The sequence below is a fragment of the Bos grunniens genome, chromosome 8, assembly GCF_055505025.1.
Source record: "Bos grunniens cultivar Pamir isolate PY7600 chromosome 8, Bosgru_T2T1.0, whole genome shotgun sequence".
Lineage (NCBI taxonomy): Eukaryota > Metazoa > Chordata > Mammalia > Artiodactyla > Bovidae > Bos > Bos grunniens.
In genome coordinates, this window is record NC_141172.1 from 74,997,120 (window position 1) to 75,016,001 (window position 18,882).

An 18,882-nucleotide genomic window follows, 5' to 3' on the forward strand; every position below is an offset into this window, starting at 1 on the left:
CTGTATCAATTTACATTCCCACCAATAGTGCAAAAGTGTTCCCTTTTTCTCCACACCCTTTTTAGCATTTATTATTTGTAGATTTTTTGATGATGGTTGTTCTGACTGGTGTGAAGTGATACCTCATTGCAGTTTTGATCTGAATTTCTCTAATAATTAGTGATGTTGAGCATCTTTTCATGTGCCTCTTGGCCATTTGTATGTCTTTTTGAGAGAAATGTCTATTTAGGTCTTCTGCCCATTTTTTGATTGGGTTGTTTAGGGTTTGTTTTTCTTTTGATATTGAGCTACATGAGCTGTTTGTATATTCTGGAGTAATCCCTTGTCAGTTGCTTTGTTTGCAAATATTTTTTACCATTCTCAAGGTTGTCTTTTCATCTTGTTTATGGTTTCCTTTGCTCTGTGAAAGCTTTTAAGTTTAATTAGATTTGTTTAGTTTTTGTTTCATTATTCTAGGGAGTGGATACAAAAAAATCTTCCTGTGATTTGTATCCAAGAGTGTTCTTCCTATGTTTTCCTTTAAGAGTTTTATAGTGTACCATCTTACATTTAGGTCTATAATCCGTTTTGAGTTTATTTTTGTGAATGGTGTTAGTGTTCTAATTACATTCTTTTACATGTAGCTATCCGGTTTTTCCAGGAGCATTTACCAAAAAGACTGTCTTTTCTCTGTTGTATATTCTTAGCCCCTTTGTCACAGATTACGTGACCCTGACCATAGGTACATGGGTTTATCTCTGGGCTTTCTCTCCTGTTCATTGATCTATAGGTCTATTTTTGTGCTAGTTCCATACCGTCTTGATTACTGTAACCTTGTAGTATAGTCTGAAATCAGGGAGCCTGATTCCTCCAACTTCGCTTTTTCTCAAAATTGCTTTGACTATTTGGGATCTATTTTGTTTCCATACAAATTATAAAGTTTTTGTTCTAATTCTGTGAAAAATGCCATTGGTATATTTGATAGGGATTACATTGAATTTGTAAATTGTTTTAGGGTAGTATAATCATTTTCACAGTATTGATTCTTCCTATCCACGAACATGGTATATCTTTCCATCTGTTTGTGTTATCTTTGATTTCTTTCATCATTGTCTTCTTGTTTTCTGAGTACAGGTCTTTTGCCTCCTTAGGTAGGTTTATTTCTAGTTATTTTATTCTTTTTTGTTGCGATGGTAAATGGAATTGTTTTCTTAATTTCTCTTTCTGATCTTTCATTGTTAGTATTATAGGAATGCAAGAGATTTCTGTGCATTAATTTTATATCCTGCAACTTTACCAAATTCATTGATTAGCTCTAGTAGTTTTCTGGTGGCATCTTTAGGATTTTCTATGTATAGTATCATGTCATTTGCAAACAGTGACAATTTTACTTCTTTTCCAGTTTGGATTCCTTTTATTTATTTTTCTTTCTAATTGCTGTGGCTCGGGCTTCCAAAACTGTGTTGAATAATAGTGGCAAGAGTGAACATTCTTGTCTTGTTCCTGATCTTAGAAGAAATGCTTTTAGTTCTTCACCAGTGAGAATGGTGTTTGCTGTAGGTTTGTCACATATGCTGTCTCCAGGCAGATTTTAGGCAAAAGTAAGAAAAGTATTTTGGAGATTGGTCAAAATGAATATTTGTAATATAAAAATGCTTAATTCTTCTTTATCATTGGATCTAAACATGAAGAAAAAGGAGTTTACTCCCCAGCGGTAAGAAAACATGTTTTCTAGGAATAAAAGAAATTTCAGCAGAATTGTTTTTTTATATCATACTTTTGAGTATTTACTGAATGTGTTATTTGTGTCTTGTAGAATGGAGATGTATGCATTTCAATTCTTCATCCACCTGTAGATGACCCACAGAGTGGAGAACTGCCCTCTGAAAGGTGGAATCCTACTCAAAATGTCAGGTAAGGAATTACATAAGGAATAATCTGGTTTCTAGGTGGCTCTTAACATTGGATATAATCTTTTAACAAGTACAAAAGAATCCTTTTTATATATGATTGCTTTGTTTTATGCTAGAGCTTTATGTAGCATGCATGCATCATTTTGAAGAGTTGTATTTATGGACTAATAATCCATATGTTGCTCATCTCTGTTCACTTTGGAAGAATTATTCTACTCTTAGTTCTTCTTCCTCTTGCATTATCTGAGTTCCACCCTGCTGCTTTAGATTTCATGACTTCCGTCTTTGAATTGGTTGCTTCTGTATTCTAGGACACTTACTACTTTTTGCTGAAAAGTCTTAGTCTTTACACTTTTTTTTTTATCCATTCATCAGTTGATAGGACATTTCAGTTGTTTCCACTCATTGGCTATTATAAATAATGCTACTGTGAACATTATGTGCAAGTTTTTATGTGCACATATGTTTTCATTTCTTTGGAGTTATTCCTGGAAATGGAATTGTGGGGTCATAACTCAGTGTTTAGCTTTTCAAGGAACTGCCATGTTTTCCAACATGCCTGCACTAAATTTTTAGTGCATTCCCACCAGCAGTGTGTGAGAATTCAAATTTCTCCAGATCTTTGCTAGCACTTGTTATTTTCCATGTTTCTTATTATAACTATCCCAGAAGGTTGACTGGGTATTCTTATTTTAGTTTTATCATCAGTGTGTTTCTTTTAAAATAACTTTAAAAAACTTATAATGATTTTAGACTATCAGAAAAATTATGAAGTACAGATACTACCCATGTTTCCCACACCTGCCAGTTTTCTTTGTTACTAACATCTAACATTAGTATGGCTCATGTATTACAATTAGTGAACTTGTATTAGTACATTATGATTGATCAAAGTCCATATTCTTTCATGTTTCCTTAATTTTTACCTAATGTCATTTTTTCTGCTCTAAGATCCTACATATTATAGATAGCACATTACATTTAATAGATGTTTCTTCTTAGACAACTGCAACAGTTTCTTCAACTTTTCCTTGGTTTTGATGACCTTGGCAATTTTGAAGGGTGTTTTATAGAATGTCCCCCAACTGGGATTTGTTTGATGCTTTTTTCTGCTTATTATACTGGAGTTATGAGTGTTGGGAGAAATTAAGGTAAAGTACATTTTCATCATGTCATATCAAGGGTACATACTATCAGCATGACTTATCACTCTTGATGGTAACATTCATCACCTGGCTGAGACTTGTTTTTAGGATTTCTCCACTGTAAAATTCCTCATTTTCTACTTTCTGTTCTGTATATAGGAAGTTAAAGGTGCAGCCCACACTAAGGAGTGGAGAATTATATCCCCAGGAGGCTGGGATATCTGTTTCAGTTATTTCAGGTTCTTCTGTATAAGAAATTAATCTGCTCTCCCACTTGTTAATCTTTTTTAATGATCTGGAAGCTAGTAATTCAATTAGAATCTCCATTTTTGTCAAAAGCAAAGAATTGGAAGCTTCCTGATATATGCAAGACTCTCTTACCTGTTTCTTCAAGTTATGTATTTGCTTCCCACTCTCTGTAATGAGTGTACCTAAAAGACTGTTCAAGACATATGAGATACTTTTGATTATGCTAGTTACTCACTTCTTTTTAGGTACTTTGTTCTATCCCATATACAGGATTGGGAAAAATGGGTATATTTTGGATTTCACCACATCTTGCAAGTATATTTTCTTAATCAGAAAAAAATGGCTTCCCTTTTTAATTCAACTAAATGTGTTGATACACCTCACCTTGACAAGCATCATGCCTATGAATAATTCTCAGATCAGGCATTAAGACTTGCCATAAGTTTATAATGTCTACGAAATAAAGAATCATTACACATTTCCTATACTTTCTGCTTTGCTTTAATGGGATTCTCCCTTGGGGTTGAAGCATTTCTCAACAGTATTCAGAGATGGAATTACTGAGTTTGTTTTAGTGAAGATGTAATTCCAGCAGCCCCAATCTATACATAACTGAGTTTATTATACTCCACCAATAGCAAAATACTCTTAAAAAAATCACTCTGTGCTTTTAACAAAATTATTTATGAGGAAGGAAAAACATCTCTATTTGTAAATTTCTCTTTGTTTTGCACTTCTGATGTTTCAATCCCCACTAGGCAAAGCACCATAGAAATACTTGGGATGTTTGGGAAATATGCATTTCTTGTGAAGGGCAGTCCTGAAAAGGGAAGCTGGAAAGAACTGACGTGATATTTTATATTATCTCCAGGGTCGCATGTATATTAGTTTCAAGACCATTGCTTTACACAGGATCTTTTAGGATCATTAGGAAAATTAGTATATTTCTGCCTCATCCCCTCGTACCTAAGCATCATACCACTGTTAGCTGAGTTTTTGTACCGTTAGCTCATACATACTTTATTACTTGAATTTTCAGCATCAAATAATACACTGACACTTGGATGTAAAAGAAAAGGAAATCTTCTGCTCCCCCTTATAGCTTTTAAGTATTATTGTTTCTGTATTGTCAGGGTTATAAAACTTACAGTCTGTACTATAATGTGACATAATCCCAGTTTTTAAAATTTCTTATTCCTGTTGTTAGATCAGGTCACTATTTGCTGCTCATTATTTTACTTCCTTTGGTCTATTAATTGGCTGAAATTTGTTCATTAGTAATTTCTCAAGGGATTGCTCCTAGGAGCCTTATTTCATTCCCTGAATTCTCACACATGCAAAATACTATGTGCATGTGTATATGTGTATATTAGAGCGTACTAGTGTATTTGCCATTATATTTCAAATGACAGATTTTGACTAGATGTAAGATTTCAGGATCATGCTTTCTTTCCTTGAGGATATTATTGGCATTACTCTATGGTTGCTGTGGAAAAGTTTGGCTACCCTGTTTCTCATCTTTTTCGAGAAAAGGATTCAAATATTTGGGAAGATTTGTTGAAAAATTGGACCAAAACTGCAGAGTTGTTCTTTAAGTGATTTTGGTGCTTGTTTTTCAGGACTAGCTTTAACCCTAGACTAGAAGAAGGAGTTCTGAGGTGTTAGTGATTCTTGCTTTTGGAGGCTGAATGTTGAATTGGATGCTTCCCATACCACCCCACCCACCCTTTGAGAAAGCAAGCCTTCTTTCTCTCTCTCTCTCTTTTTTTTTTTTTTTTTTTTTTTTGTGGCTTAAACAGTAGAAATTTATTTTTTCACACTTTTGGATATGCACCACCCTTATGGCAGAAAGTGAAGAGGAACTAAAAAGTCTCTTGATGAAAGAGGAGAGTGAAAAAGTTGGCTTAAAGCTCAGCATTCAGAAAACTAAGATCATGGTATCTGGTCCCATCACTACATGGGAAATAGATGGGGAAACAGTGACAGACTTTATTTTTGGGGGCTCCAAAAATCACTGCAGATGGTGACTGCAGCCATGAAATTAAAAGACACTTACTCCTTGGAAGGAAAGTTAGGACCAACCTAGATAGCATATTCAAAAGCAGAGACATTACTCTGCCAACAAAGGTCCGTCTAGTCAAGGCTATGGTTTTTCCAGTGGTCATGTATGGATGTGAGAGTTGGACTGTGAAGAAAGCTGAGTGCCAAAGAATCGATGCTTTTGAACTGTGGTGTTGGAGAAGACTCTGGAGAGTCCCTTGGACTGCAAGGAGATCCAACCAGTCCATTCTAAAGGAGAGATCGGTCCTGGGTGTTTTTTGGAAGGAATGATGCTAAAGCTGAAACTCCAATACTTTGGCCACCTCATGCGAAGAGTTGACTCATTGAAAAAGACTCTGAACCACTATGAGGTACCATTTCACACCAGTCAGAATGGCTGCGATCCAAAAGTCTACAAGCAATAAATGCTGGAGAGGGTGTAGAGAAAAGGGAACCCTCTTACACTGTTGGTGGGAATGCAAACCAGTACAGCCACTATGGAGAACAGTGTGGCGATTCCTTAAAAAACTGGAAATAGAACTGCCTTATGACCCAGCAGTCCCACTGCTGGGCATACACACTGAGGAACCCAGAATTGAAAGAGACACGTGTACCCCAGTGTTCATCGCAGCACTGTTTATAACAGCCAGGACATGGAAGCAAACTAGATGTCCATCAGCAGATGAATGGATAAGAAAGCTGTCGTACATATATACAATGGAGTATTACTCAGCCATTAAAAAGAATGCATTTGAGTCAGTTCTAATGAGGTGGATGAAATACAGAGTGAAGTAAGCCAGAAGGAAAAACACCAATACAGTATACTAACGCATATATATGGAATTTAGAAAGATGGTAACAATAACCCTGTATACAAGACAGCAAAAGAGACACAGATGTATAGAAGTCTTTTGGACTCTGTGGGAGAGGAAGAGGGTGGGATGATTTGGGAGAATGGCATTGAAACATGTATAATATCATATTTGAAACAATTCGCCAGTCCAGGTTTGATGCACGATACTGGATGCTTGGGGCTGGTACACTGGGACGACCCAGAGGGATGGTACAGGGAGGGAATGAGGGTTCAGGATGGGGAACACGTGTATACCTGTGGCGGATTCATGTTGATATATGGCAAAACCAATACAATATTGTAAACTTAAAAAATAAAATAAATTTAAAAAAAAAAGAAAGAAAATTAAGCAAAAAAAAAGACTCTGATGCTGGGAGGGATTGGGGGCAAGAGGAGAAGGGGACGACAGAGGATGAGATGACTGGATGACATCACTGACTCGATGGACGTGAGTCTTAGTGAACTCTGGGAGTTGGTGATGGACAGGGAGGCCTGGTGTGCTGTGATTCATGGGGTCGCGAAGAGTCGGACACGACTGAGCCACTGAACTGAACTGAAGGTGTTGGCAAGGTTGGTTTCTTCCGAGGCTTCTGTCCTCAGTTTATCTCCACATGGTCTTCCCTCTGTTCATATCTGTGTCCTAATTGCCCCTTCTTTAAGGGCATTAGTCATATTGAATTAAGACCTGTTCTGAGGACCTTATTTTAACTTGATTACTTCTCTAGAGACTCTGCTCCACATATAGTTTGAAGTACTGGGGATTAAAACTACAGCATAGAATCTGAAGCCTTCCCATTCTTCAGATTCAAAGCCCAAAACAAGATTTTTCTCATTGTGCTGCCTAGATGGAAAACCTATTACCATTGCCCACAGCAATTCAAATTTTTTGCCTCTACTACTGTGCAAATATACAAAGACTGTATTTGCCTTGTCTCAGCTTAAAATATTATAAACTTTTTTTTTTTTCACCCAAAAGAAGGCCTGTTTGGGGAGTTCCCTGTTGGTCCACTGGTTAGGACTCAGCGCTTCAATGCCTTAGCAGGGTTCAGTCCCTGGTCAGGGAACTAAGATCCTGCAAACCACGCAGCGTGGCCAAAAGAAAGAAGAGAAGGGCCTGTCTCTCATTTAATTCAATCCTTTGGGGGCAACAACTCCTTGTGTATTACTCTGCACTCACACTACCTTAACTACTTTGGGTACCAGCATCAGTATTTTTTCTCTCTGAACCCTGAGATAACCTGAGCCCCAGTTTAGAACTGGGACTTCACATCAGAGATTGCTTTCCTTGCCTTTATGCTTTCTTATTTAGAGGCTTTACAGGCAAAACTTAGTTATCTTCAGATTGTCCCCTTGATCGTTACCCACTGCTCCAAAAGGTATTTGCATTGGAAGTCATTAGTCAGCTTCTCGGACCTTTTTGTTTCTTCATTCCATTATTGGATGATTCTTCAATGTAGTGATCTTGGAGTGGGCAAGTAATGGGAGTTTTGGTGTTTGTGTATTTCTAGAGAGGTCATGGTGTTTTGTATGACTTGTAGAACCTCATCTGGAACTCCTGGTGATGCCCAGAACTCCGAAAAGTCAGAAAAGCACTACCTGATGTGAAACACGTCACATTTGTCAGTGTGTTATTTGTTTTAAGACAAAGGAGTTCCTTAAGGTAGTAAATTGTATGTATTTCTCATAGGTTATTTATGGCACTGAAATATCAAGAGGCAAGATATGAGGTACCAAAGGTTACTGTTGATATCTGCTTGTTGCTAAATTATCTAAAGTCAGCACTTGTCTGCCTCAGGATTCTAAGCTCCATATCGAGTTTATGGCTGTAGCAAGACAGCAGTGGAGGCAGCAAAAGGTTCATTTCAGCCTGTTGTAGGGTCTTGACTGCTGAATGGCTGTGTTATCTGAAAGTGGTTCCATGTTCACATGTGTTTGGACTTCTTCATGACCACGTGCACTAGTCTTTGATTTAGCACCTCAGTGAACATACTCAGAAGATAAAGTTGTGCAGGCTTTTGTAACCTGAGGAAGAAGAAGGAATTCCAGTTACCTTTGCAAGCCTAAGTCGATTTATATAACAAGACCTGTTGAGTAGTGAGAGTGGCTAAAGGAGAAAGCAAGGAAAATGTGCTGTGCTACAGTTGTAGGGATCCAGAGCATCAGCCAACTAGTTTCCACTAAGAGCTCAGTAGTCTCCTCCTCTTAGAGGAAGCCGGCATACTTTCTGGAAGAAGAGATCCACAGCCCTGTCCTCAGATGTTTAGAGGATGGGAGTTCCTTACAGAATTGGGAAGTTTTGGAGAAGTAGGCGTTAGTCAACAAAAAATGAAGTTGGGAGGGTTGGGACCCCTGATGCTGCCACATGTTTGTGATTAGGGGCCCACAGCACCATGCCTCCTCTTCTCAGTGGAAGAAACAAAGTGTGCCTTAATTTGTATTCTCTCAAGAACCAAATGAGAGCTTTCTGTGGGTGGGTGGGGGTTCTCTTAGACTTTGCAGTAGGATTCACAAGTGCTTTCTCTGAGGAACCACCCTCAGAACTACCTGCCATATCTGCTGCAGGCTCTTGGATAGGAAAGTGGTCTTTGTTAAGGATTTGCTTTCCTCCGGAGGATAGAAAAGTGTTTTCTTTGCCATGGGACCAGATTTATGGATCCACTCCAGAGGACACACGTCACGTACAAGGGTCTCTTAGGAGTAGGCTAGGATGTTCTCCGGTCTCGTCTTCTCTACAACCCACTGAAAGGGAAGGGAGCTAGTGGCACAAGTGCTGGACAGCTTAAACTGTGTGTATAATATACTTGCCAACCTTTTTGAGTCACAGTACATAGGAAAAATGAAATTATATTATTTGTAGATCACAGTGTATTAAACTGAAGATGCTCCTTTGGCCAGAAGTTACCATTCCAGAGGCTCAGGTTGTCCCAGGTCCTCCCCACCCATCTGCCTAAGGGGAATCACATACAACTTTTCTGTAACCCAGTCACAACATACTGGTTGGGAAACTTTGAATAGGATATTGCAAATGGAATTGCATCAGAATTCTTCCTTAGTGTTGAGTTCTTTGCTAGCACTTGGTTGTATGTCTTCTGCTGTGGGTGGGTTGTTTTTATGAAGGTGTGGCATTGTTGTTGTTTGAAGGTGTACTAGATGAAGAAGATTAACCCCATCTGAACCAGTGGTATGGATTCCATGTACCCAAAATAAAAAGATGATTTCTGCTCTCCAGACAAAGGGAGGAAGTGAAAACATGCTGGATTAATAACTGTTACTAACAAATATTATCACAGTGTACTGTAGTTAGCGCCTGGTGCTTCTGAAAGCATCATGGATTTCAATTTAGGGAGTCTATGGTACTGGAAGTGATTTTCTTTTCATAGAGATGGATGATTTACCATTTTTTAAATTGTACTTTCCAATTTGGTGTTTCAATATGGTATTTACATTGCAACATATACAAAATCTACTTGGTGAACACTCCTGGGAAAAGTCTCCTTTTTAATTCTATATTAATTCTGTTAATATAATTCATCTGGACCTGTGTTGTCCAATAGCCACTGTTGTATTGGATAACACAGATTATATGTTTCCATCATCACAGAAAGTTGTGAAGATCCGGTACTGATCAGACCATTAATCTATACCAAAGTTTGTCCTTATTCTGCTTATTTTTTAAACAGATTTTGTATATGTTTTCTTCTGAAACAATCCTTACAGAATTTTCTACCCGTATTTTTCTTTTGCTTCTAGGATATTGTCAGTCCATTTCCCATTTTTGGCAATGATGAGTTTCTTTGAATCTTCTTACTGTAACTACTGAAGAAATCCGGAAGGATGGGTTTGGGAGTTACAACAAGGAGTTAACCTAATAGAAAGGGGGACATATTAATATATGTGATAAATTGACTTTAACTAGATGGGAAAGTTTTCTTTGAAAGTGCCTTTGTGGTAATCTTGTATAATCACGTAACAGAAACTCTTTACCCTTTTAAGGAGAAGGTTTCATCAAATCAAACATCTAATTGCCCGGTTCCCTCCCTTTATTTTTTGCTTGGAGTCAGGAGCAAAAGGCTATTTTGCAACAACACAATCTGTAACCTCGCACCAGTGAGAAAAGGTAGAGAAATTTAATTTTTCATCCCATGTTTCTTAACTTCATGCACATAGCTTTTAGGGGAGAAAAAAGCATGAGAACTATTTCAGACATTTTTGGATCTTACTGAGTTTATTTTATCTAACAGAAACTTCATTCCCTGTAATTAAAGGTATCTAGTTTTATCTGTGGATGAAAAATTTTCACAGAATTTCTGAGCCCTAAGATATCAGGGATGGCATCTAACTCTCTCACAGTTGTACATTCAGCATCTCACTTAGTGCCTCTGGTACAATAGTAAGTGCTTAGTAAGTATTTTTGAATAAGATTTCTATTATTAAGAAATTAGTTCTTCCATGTTAAGGCTGTTGCTTTTTCTCCATTCTCCTGCTTAATTCTTACTTGCTTCCCTTAGAAGTATGGGAAAGAAATACAATTGTATGTAATACTGGTTTTCAGATCTTCTAAGCAGCCATGATACAAATTAGATATATGGAGTCTAGCATCATTTTTACCCTTTACTGTGAAAAGATTGCCTTCAAGCTAAGTATTTTTTGCTTCTGCTTTTTCCTTTTGCTCTTAACTAGAGTAATGGAAATAAAAACAAAAATAAACAAATGGGGCCTGATTAAACTTAAAAGCTTTTGCACAGTAAAGGAAACAGTAAACAAGATTAAAAGAATGGGAGAACATATTGCAGATGAAATAACTAACAAAGGATTAATCTCCAGAATATATAAGCAGCTCATACAGCTCAACATTAGGAAAACAGCCCAATCAAAAAATGGGCAGACCCAAACATTTCTCCAAAGAAGATATGTAGATGGCCAATAAACATATGAAAAGATGTTCAACATCACTAATTATTAGAGAAATGCAAATCAAAACTACAGTGAGGTCTCACCTCAGACCGGTCAGAATGGCCATCATCCAAAAATTTACAAACAATAAATGTTGGAGAGAATGTAGAGAAGAGGGAACCTCCTATACTGTTGGTGGGAATATAAAATGATACAGCCATTATGGAGAACAGTTTGGAGATTCCTTAAAAAACTAGGAATAGATCTACCATATGACCCAGCAACCCCCCTGCTGGGTATATACCCACCCCCCATCCCGAGAAAACCATAACTGAAAAAGACACATGTACCCGAATGTTGATAGCAGCTCTGTTTACAGTAGCCAGGACACGGAAGCTACAGATGTCCATCGACAGATGAATGGATAACAAAACTGTGGTACAGCTATACAAAGGAATATTATTCAGTCATAACAGAATGAATTTGAGTCAGTTCTAGTGAGGTATAACCTAGAGCCTGTTATACAGAATGAAGTAAGTCAGAAAGAAAAAAAACAAATACAGCATTAACACATATATGGAATATAGAAAAACAATGATGAACCTATTTGCAGGGAAGGAATGGAGACGCAGATGTAGAGAGTGGACTTGTAGACACAGTAGGGGAGGGAGAGAGTGAGACTAATGGAGAAATTAGCATCAACATATATATACTATCAGGCGTAAGGTGGATAGCTGGTGAGAAGTTACTGTGTAGCACAGGAAGCCCAGTGTGGCCCTCTGAGATGACCTAGAAGGGGAGATGGGGGGAGGAGAGGGAGCTAGGGAGGGAGGGAATGTAAGTATAATTATGGCTGATTTGCGTTGTTGTATGGCAGAAACCAGCACATCATTGTAAAAGTTTAAAAAAAAAAAAAATATATATATATATATATACATACCCATATAAAAACTGTATGGCATTTAAAAAATAAGACACTGCAATAAAAAAAAATTTTAAACCTTAAAAAAGAAAACTTTTCATTTTTAAAATGTTATTTGAAAAGCTTCCAGACGTCCAATTTTTGTAGATTGGAACATGTTGCCAGCTAAGACAGTACCTTCTACAGAATTCATGTTTTGGCCTGCAAACCAACCTTCATGCTGAACTCAGATTCCCTCTGCATTGTCTTCTAGATAGCAACTTATTCCTAGTCTAACCAATACTGGAAACAAAATTTTGATACTCCCCTAAAGCCTTAAATATTATAGTCTTAGATTTAAAACAAAAACTTTTGAATACTGTGAATGTGAATATTCATAGCTGACCCTTTTTTCCTGTTTCTAGGACTATCCTGTTAAGTGTAATCTCATTGCTTAATGAGCCCAACACCTTCTCCCCAGCCAATGTGGATGCTTCGGTTATGTTCAGGAAATGGAGGGACAGTAAAGGAAAAGACAAAGAATATGCTGAAATCATTAGGTAAGGTGTTTTGTTTTGTCTTCTGTTTGCTTCAAGTCTTCATACAAAATCAAAGTATATCCTGGAACCAAGGGCTTAAATTGAACTTAAATGTCGACTCTGTGTTTGCCAATTAGATTTATCGTTTGGGAAGAGATTTGTGCCTGAGCCTAATGATACTGGCTTTTGAGAGAACAGCAGATCTGATTTCCAGAACTTCCATGTTCTTTTTTTTTTTTTACTTTACAATATCGTATTGGTTTTGCCATACATTGACTTGAATCTGCCATGGGTGTACATGTGAGAACTTCCATGTTCTGGCTAGTCGAGTTTGCAAACTCTTCCTCCTGATCAGTTTAGGGACACTGTTCTAGGCTTTCAACATGCCCTTTAAGTGTAGCAAACACCCAAGGTATTCCAGATGTCTATTCCAGATACTTTTGTTTTCAAATTTTTATTAATGAAATCCTATAAATTATTGACGTTTTTAACCACAGCAGCGTCTTCCAAGAATCATCCTCGCCTAACTCCCTTACCCTACAATCGTTATCAGCAACTGTAGTACATGATTTAACAGAATGGAATAAGAATCAGGAGACTTGGAGTATACTCCTAGCTCTGCCATGCCTCACATGACCTTTTATAAGTTAACTTTATATATATAGTTATTTATTTATTTATGTAGCTGCCCCGGGTCTTAGTTATGGCGTGTGGGATCTTTAGTTGCAGCCTGTGGGATCTTAGTTCCCAAACCAGGGATCAAACCCATGTCCCCTGCACTGAAAGTGTGAAGTCTTAGCTGCTAGACCACCAGGGAAGCCCCTATCAGTTAACTTTTGAGGGTCTTTAATTTTCCCATCTATAGAAGGAAATAAAAAGGTAGATGGTATTAGGCTCAGCCATTCATTTCTAGTTATATCCTGCATAGAATAAAAGGTTTTCCTAACAGTACTTAAGGATTGGTAGAGCCCCAGGGACAATTCCAGCCCATTCTGTGTATATGAATTTTAGTAAGCACTAGAATTTATTTAAAAAATCCCTCTCTATAAATCTAGTTGGCACAATACCATGTGATTTTTTTTTAATGCATGTCATCTGACAGTTGAATAAGTTATCTGTAAATCACCTCCAGACCCTCTCTCTAATCCACAGTCATTTAATGAAATTGCAAGGATAGAATCTGGGCATCTGTATTTTGTTTTTACCAGCCACTTAGGTGACTGGTTTATACCAAAGATTGAAGATAACTAGTGTAAGTAGTAAGAAGTTGAGTGTGGAAGTGGACTGAGGATTGGAAAATGGGAATTCTTCATAAAATTGTCAGATGGAAGTCTGATGTTCATGGGAAGGTTGGATGTCAGGCATAGTCTTTTTCCTTAAGGGAATTCATACTTCTGTTTGTAAACAAACAAATGACTGTGTAATAGGATAAGTGCAACTACAGAAACACAAACAAGATACAGTGGAAGGAATGTATAATATGTTTCTAGGAGAGAGTCTTAACCAAGAATTTTTCAGAGAGAGGGAGAAACATGTTTACTGAAACACAGGTGTATGACAGCATGACATGTCAAGAGAATGGTGAATTCTAATTTGAGAATTGATGGGAAATTAAGAAAAGCATCAGGTCTTAAAAGACAGTGAAGTCAGAAGGAGGTGACAGAGTGTCACTTAAAGACTGTGTGTGAAAGGATAATCCTATTTGAGTTCCAAAGGAAAGTGATTGACCAGGAGACCAGCTGAGATCTGAGGAGGCAGAGATGAAGACGAAACTGACGAAGTGACAAACAAGAATGAGAAAACAGATTTGAAAATATTTAGGACTTTGAAGTAAGGAGGTGAGAGAAGAAAGATGGGAGAAACTGGCCACAGAGGTGGACAGTGACAGACCAGACAGATGAAGACTTGCGCGTTAGGATTCCATCAGCACGGAGAAGGGAATAGGGTTCAGAAGAGAGAGAAGTCTAGGCTGGACCCTGATGATTTGAGTGCTGTCAGTATGAAGGGTTAGAACCATGGGAATGGATAAGGTGGTCCCAGGAGGAGATTGTGAGAAGAGAGATTCAAGCCTGAAAGCCTCAACACCAGCATGCAAGGCAGCAAGATCAACCGAGAGGAGTCTAATTAAAAGGAAGACGGGGAGAATAGTGGTTTGATGTTTTAAGTTCAGTTTCTCTAACCCGTTGAGGGATCAAATTTTCATACTTATTGAAGGAAACAACCTTCATGCATTCATACAATCAGTATTTGTCACACAGCTGTGTATGACAGACTGCACTCTAAGCAGCAAGGGAACAGAATTAACTAAGATAGACAAGGTCTTTGCTCACATTCAGGGGAGAAAATGACAGAAAGGTGAACAAGTGAGGAAGTAGGATAATATGAAGGAATGACAAGATGGCTCCTTTTCTGTCAGAACAAGCCTCCTCTCAGATGACATATGTTCATAAGTTCATATGTGTAGGGCAGAACAGCTGATCCACACAGAAAAACTAGGTGTGTTTGAAGGTACTAAAAAATACCCCAGAGTGGTCTGAATGTTTTGGAATTGGAGAAAGCAGTGAAGTGGTAGGCAGGTGGATCATGCAGGACTTTGAATTTAACATGAGATATTTGGATTTTACTCCAAGTAGGAGGATTATTGAGTTGTTGGGGCCTGCATTCTAGGTTTAGTGTGAGACCAACTGGAAAAAAAATGTGAGGTGATTTCCAGCTAACCAGTATTTGAGATCCATGGCTTCAAACACCCTTCAGAAGGGTCATTATCCTTCAGACGGGTACCTGATGGGCTGGAACTTCTGGTGTAGTAGAGGGTATTTGTCAAAGATGCTTTTAAGTAGACAGGTTCTAAAGTTCAAAACCCCAAGTCACAAAGACGTTTGGATTATTTTGGCCAATTATAAATCCATGTTCCAGAGACTTACATAAACTATCCTGTCTTCAGGAAACAGGTGTCAGCCACTAAAGCCGAAGCAGAAAAGGATGGAGTGAAGGTCCCTACGACCCTGGCGGAATACTGCATCAAAACTAAAGTGCCTTCCAATGACAACAGCTCAGATTTGCTTTATGACGACTTGTACGACGATGACATTGATGATGAAGATGAGGAGGAGGAAGATGCCGACTGTTACGATGATGACGATTCTGGAAATGAGGAGTCGTGACGTGCTCCTTCAAGGCCCCTGTACTGCCCTGCCGTCTCAGGCCAAAGGGAGGGGAGCAAGTGGGGACCTAGCAGTGGCCCCTCAGCAAAAAGCTATCACGGGGGTGGGGAAAACAAACACGGCTCCTGCTGACCCCCCTTATGGATCTCAGTTTGCTCCTTTTTATGGACCTCTTAATGGAGAGAAAGTAGTCCTCCACAGAATGTCTGAATTCTTGCATTCTTTACCCTTCCATCACTGTATTGATTCTTTTTTTTCCCCTTTCTTTAAATCCAAACTCGCCTCACTTCGTCTCTACAAAGCGTTCACAGCAAAACACGTTTGGTCCATTTTTAGATTCTTGAAGAATTAGTCTTTCACCAAGACGTTTAATGTGTTTAAAGCTGGGAACCCATTGGGAGTTCACAAGTGCTGCATATGCTGGGTAGCAAAAGAAAACAACCACAAAACCCCCAGAAAACAAACTTTTTTTTTTTTTAAAGCAGATTTGCCAAGGTTTAGCTGCTCATTTACGTGTGTGTGCATTTGTTCAGCCCCATGATGGTGAGTTTTGTTTCTTAAGGCTGGGGTACAGTGGGCGTCAGGGACTTTGTTCTGAACCTGATGAGACATGTTCCTAAGGGCACAGAACCGTCAGCCTCCAGGAAATCCTCCTCACACAGAAGAGAGGAATCAGATTTTGTTTTTTGAAATTGGGATCTAAACCCTGAAATAAATATTCATACTTTACATAGAACTGATTGCTATTTATTTTGAAGGCAGAGTTATTTTTGCCCCCCAGGGAGTGGGGGGAGAGAGGGGGGATTAGCGTGAGTGTGTGGAGACTTAGTGATGGGAACAGAGATTTAAAATCACTATGCCAGTTTTGGTTGATGCTGCTGGGGGAAAGTCAAACTGCTGGTGACCACTGTTGGGAGAGAAAACATCTGTTTCATATATGTAACACGGCCTTTCCCTGAAAGATACACTCTCACGAGCATTTTTTTTTAAGTAGCGAGGTTTTAATTACTCAGTATTAATACTAGGTGCATGTGTTTAAGATTTTGGTTTTCATTGAGCTGCTTATACTGATAGTGGTAACTGTGGATATATGTGAGACCTGAGTGACTGGTTCCCGCTTTCCTCATTGGATGTGACCCCGACTTTTGTCTCCTTTTGATGTACTCGGGCTGCGGAGTACAAGCAGAAGTTGTGCATGGAGCTTTTCCCTGAGCTGCTTTGTCTCTTCTGGCAGGGCCAGGGGAGTTGGCTGCAGGCAGTGTCCAGGCAACACTACATCTTCCTGCCGCACAATTACTGCAGCTTTGATTTCCCTTGTGCCGATCGTGTGTTACTTCAATATCAAGTTCCATCAGCCTTCACCAACCAGGGACTTCTGTACGTGGCGATGATTTTTGTTTCTTGTGGGGGCGGGCCAGTGCGTAAGAGGGCAGTGTTCTTTTCAGTGGGAAAAATACCGCTATGAACTTACTTCAGATCCCTGTGCGTTAGCATCAACTCCTTTTCTTCAGATCGTACAGCTCAGAAAGAATGAAAGGGTTGATGAGGGACAGGGGTAGGATGGATCCTAGGACAGAGTAAGTGATGCTTAGGTCCTTAGTTCCTCCTTCCTTTCTGATCTCAGGGTTTTCATTCGCTCTTCAGACTCTCCAAACATTTGCTGACTAATTCCCAGCAGCCCTCTTTGGAATCTTAGGTTTGGTCTAGTATTAAATTGGGAACGTTAAACATGCTAAGGTTCATGTGGGACAATGTTGAGCCTGGTCCCAGAATCTGTCCAAACTCCATGGGGCTACCTGCACCTCTGAATCAACAACTGTGGTCAGATTCAGAAAACAAAGCAGCTCTCTTGTGATGAATAGTGACGCTGAAAGTAGCTTTTTACGCCCCACATGTACTCTCACCCTCCACTACTACACACACACACACCCCACCCCCGCCCCCTACGTTTACAGCCAGTAGCTTGGTCTTACTCTTGGAACCTTAAAACTAAGCCCTTCCCCTTCCTGCTGAAGCATTTCTCTCCCAGGGCAGGCCAGACACTTTGGCATTGTGGGAGGTGCTGTCCCATTAGGCCCTGTGGCCTCTGTTGCACATTGACTCAGGGAGCCAGAGAGCCAGGTGGAGGTTGTACCTCTTAGCCCTTTGGGGTTTACTTTTGAGGGCTAGGTTTGCCAGTGATGAGAGTACAATCAATTCCAGAAAAGACTGGGGTGTGTGTTGATTTGCCAGAATTGCTAGAAGGTGGACGTTCGGATAGCTCTGACTTGTAAACCCAGGTGCTGGTTCCAGAGCTCTGTCCTGAGAACACCAGACACAGGAGACCTTGAGCATGTGGTTGCCTTTGGGAGTGGAGATCTCGGGCTCAGGCCACAACCTCGGGAACACGTGATTGCCTTTGGGAGTGGAGATCTCGGGCTCAGGCCGCAAACTTGGGAGTACAGTTGTGCTGTTTGGTGTAACATGAATTCAGAAACCACCCTGCAATTTGAGGTTTCTTCAGATTCTAGCGGAGGCCTCTGGATGCTCTTCAGGTCTGTGTATTTTGAGGCTGGGTGGACAAAGTGTATCATCGTGATTTTGTTGTTGCTTCTCACAGTCTTCCCCACTTTCATTTCACATCATTCCAGAGTTCTTTTCTGTTAGCCAAACTTTTTTGTAGTCCCTTCTTCTTTCCTGGTAATTATTTGCTTCTTTATTTGCTGGTTTCCTTACGTTTGGAAAATACATAGTAAGTGATTGAAGGGGAAAATGTGTAGTTCTCCATTGAAAATTAACCCTCCACCCCACCCCACCCCCATCCTGATTTTTAAAAAAAGGTTTACATTTACAAAGATTCAGATGCAATTTTCAACTCTTCTGAAACCAGCAGGACACACCTGACTTTAATAGTTTTCTTAGCTGAAATTGTAGATGTTTTTCTTCAGTTTAACTTATGAGAAAAGATTATCTGATGCATTTTGTGTTCAACTTCCCCTTTAGTGGTTTATTTTTGTCTTTTTCTGCCCATCTGTCTACTAATAAAATGTGAAATAAAATATACCTGTATTGCTACTTCCCCATGGAATGACCCTTTTCTTTTTTGTGTGTTAAAAGGTGATCTTAATACTTCCTGTGTTCCAGATTATACACAGGACTCAGCTGAAAAATTAAAAAAAAACAAAAAAAACAAATCCTTACTAGTTTAAGAAAGGTTACTAAAGACA

At 39.1% G+C, this 18,882-nt stretch overlaps 1 protein-coding gene across 3 annotated transcripts in view; it reads left to right on the forward strand.

The window, feature by feature from the left end:
• The window catches only part of UBE2R2 (ubiquitin conjugating enzyme E2 R2), a 97,487-nt gene extending 78,749 nt beyond the window's left edge, over positions 1-18,738 (forward strand). For 2 of the 3 annotated variants that reach the window (XM_086416635.1, XM_086416636.1), the window contains 3 exons: positions 1,796-1,893; positions 12,399-12,533; positions 15,457-18,738. In XM_086416635.1, coding sequence (XP_086272761.1) covers positions 1,796-1,893; positions 12,399-12,533; positions 15,457-15,676 — 453 coding nt within the window. In that variant the 3' untranslated portion in view covers positions 15,677-18,738. Of the gene's footprint in view, positions 1-1,795; positions 1,894-10,172; positions 10,297-12,398; positions 12,534-15,456 lie in introns of all 3 variants that reach the window. The other variant, XR_015170105.1, reaches the window with a different exon arrangement.
• The last annotated feature ends 144 nt before the right edge of the window (positions 18,739-18,882 follow it).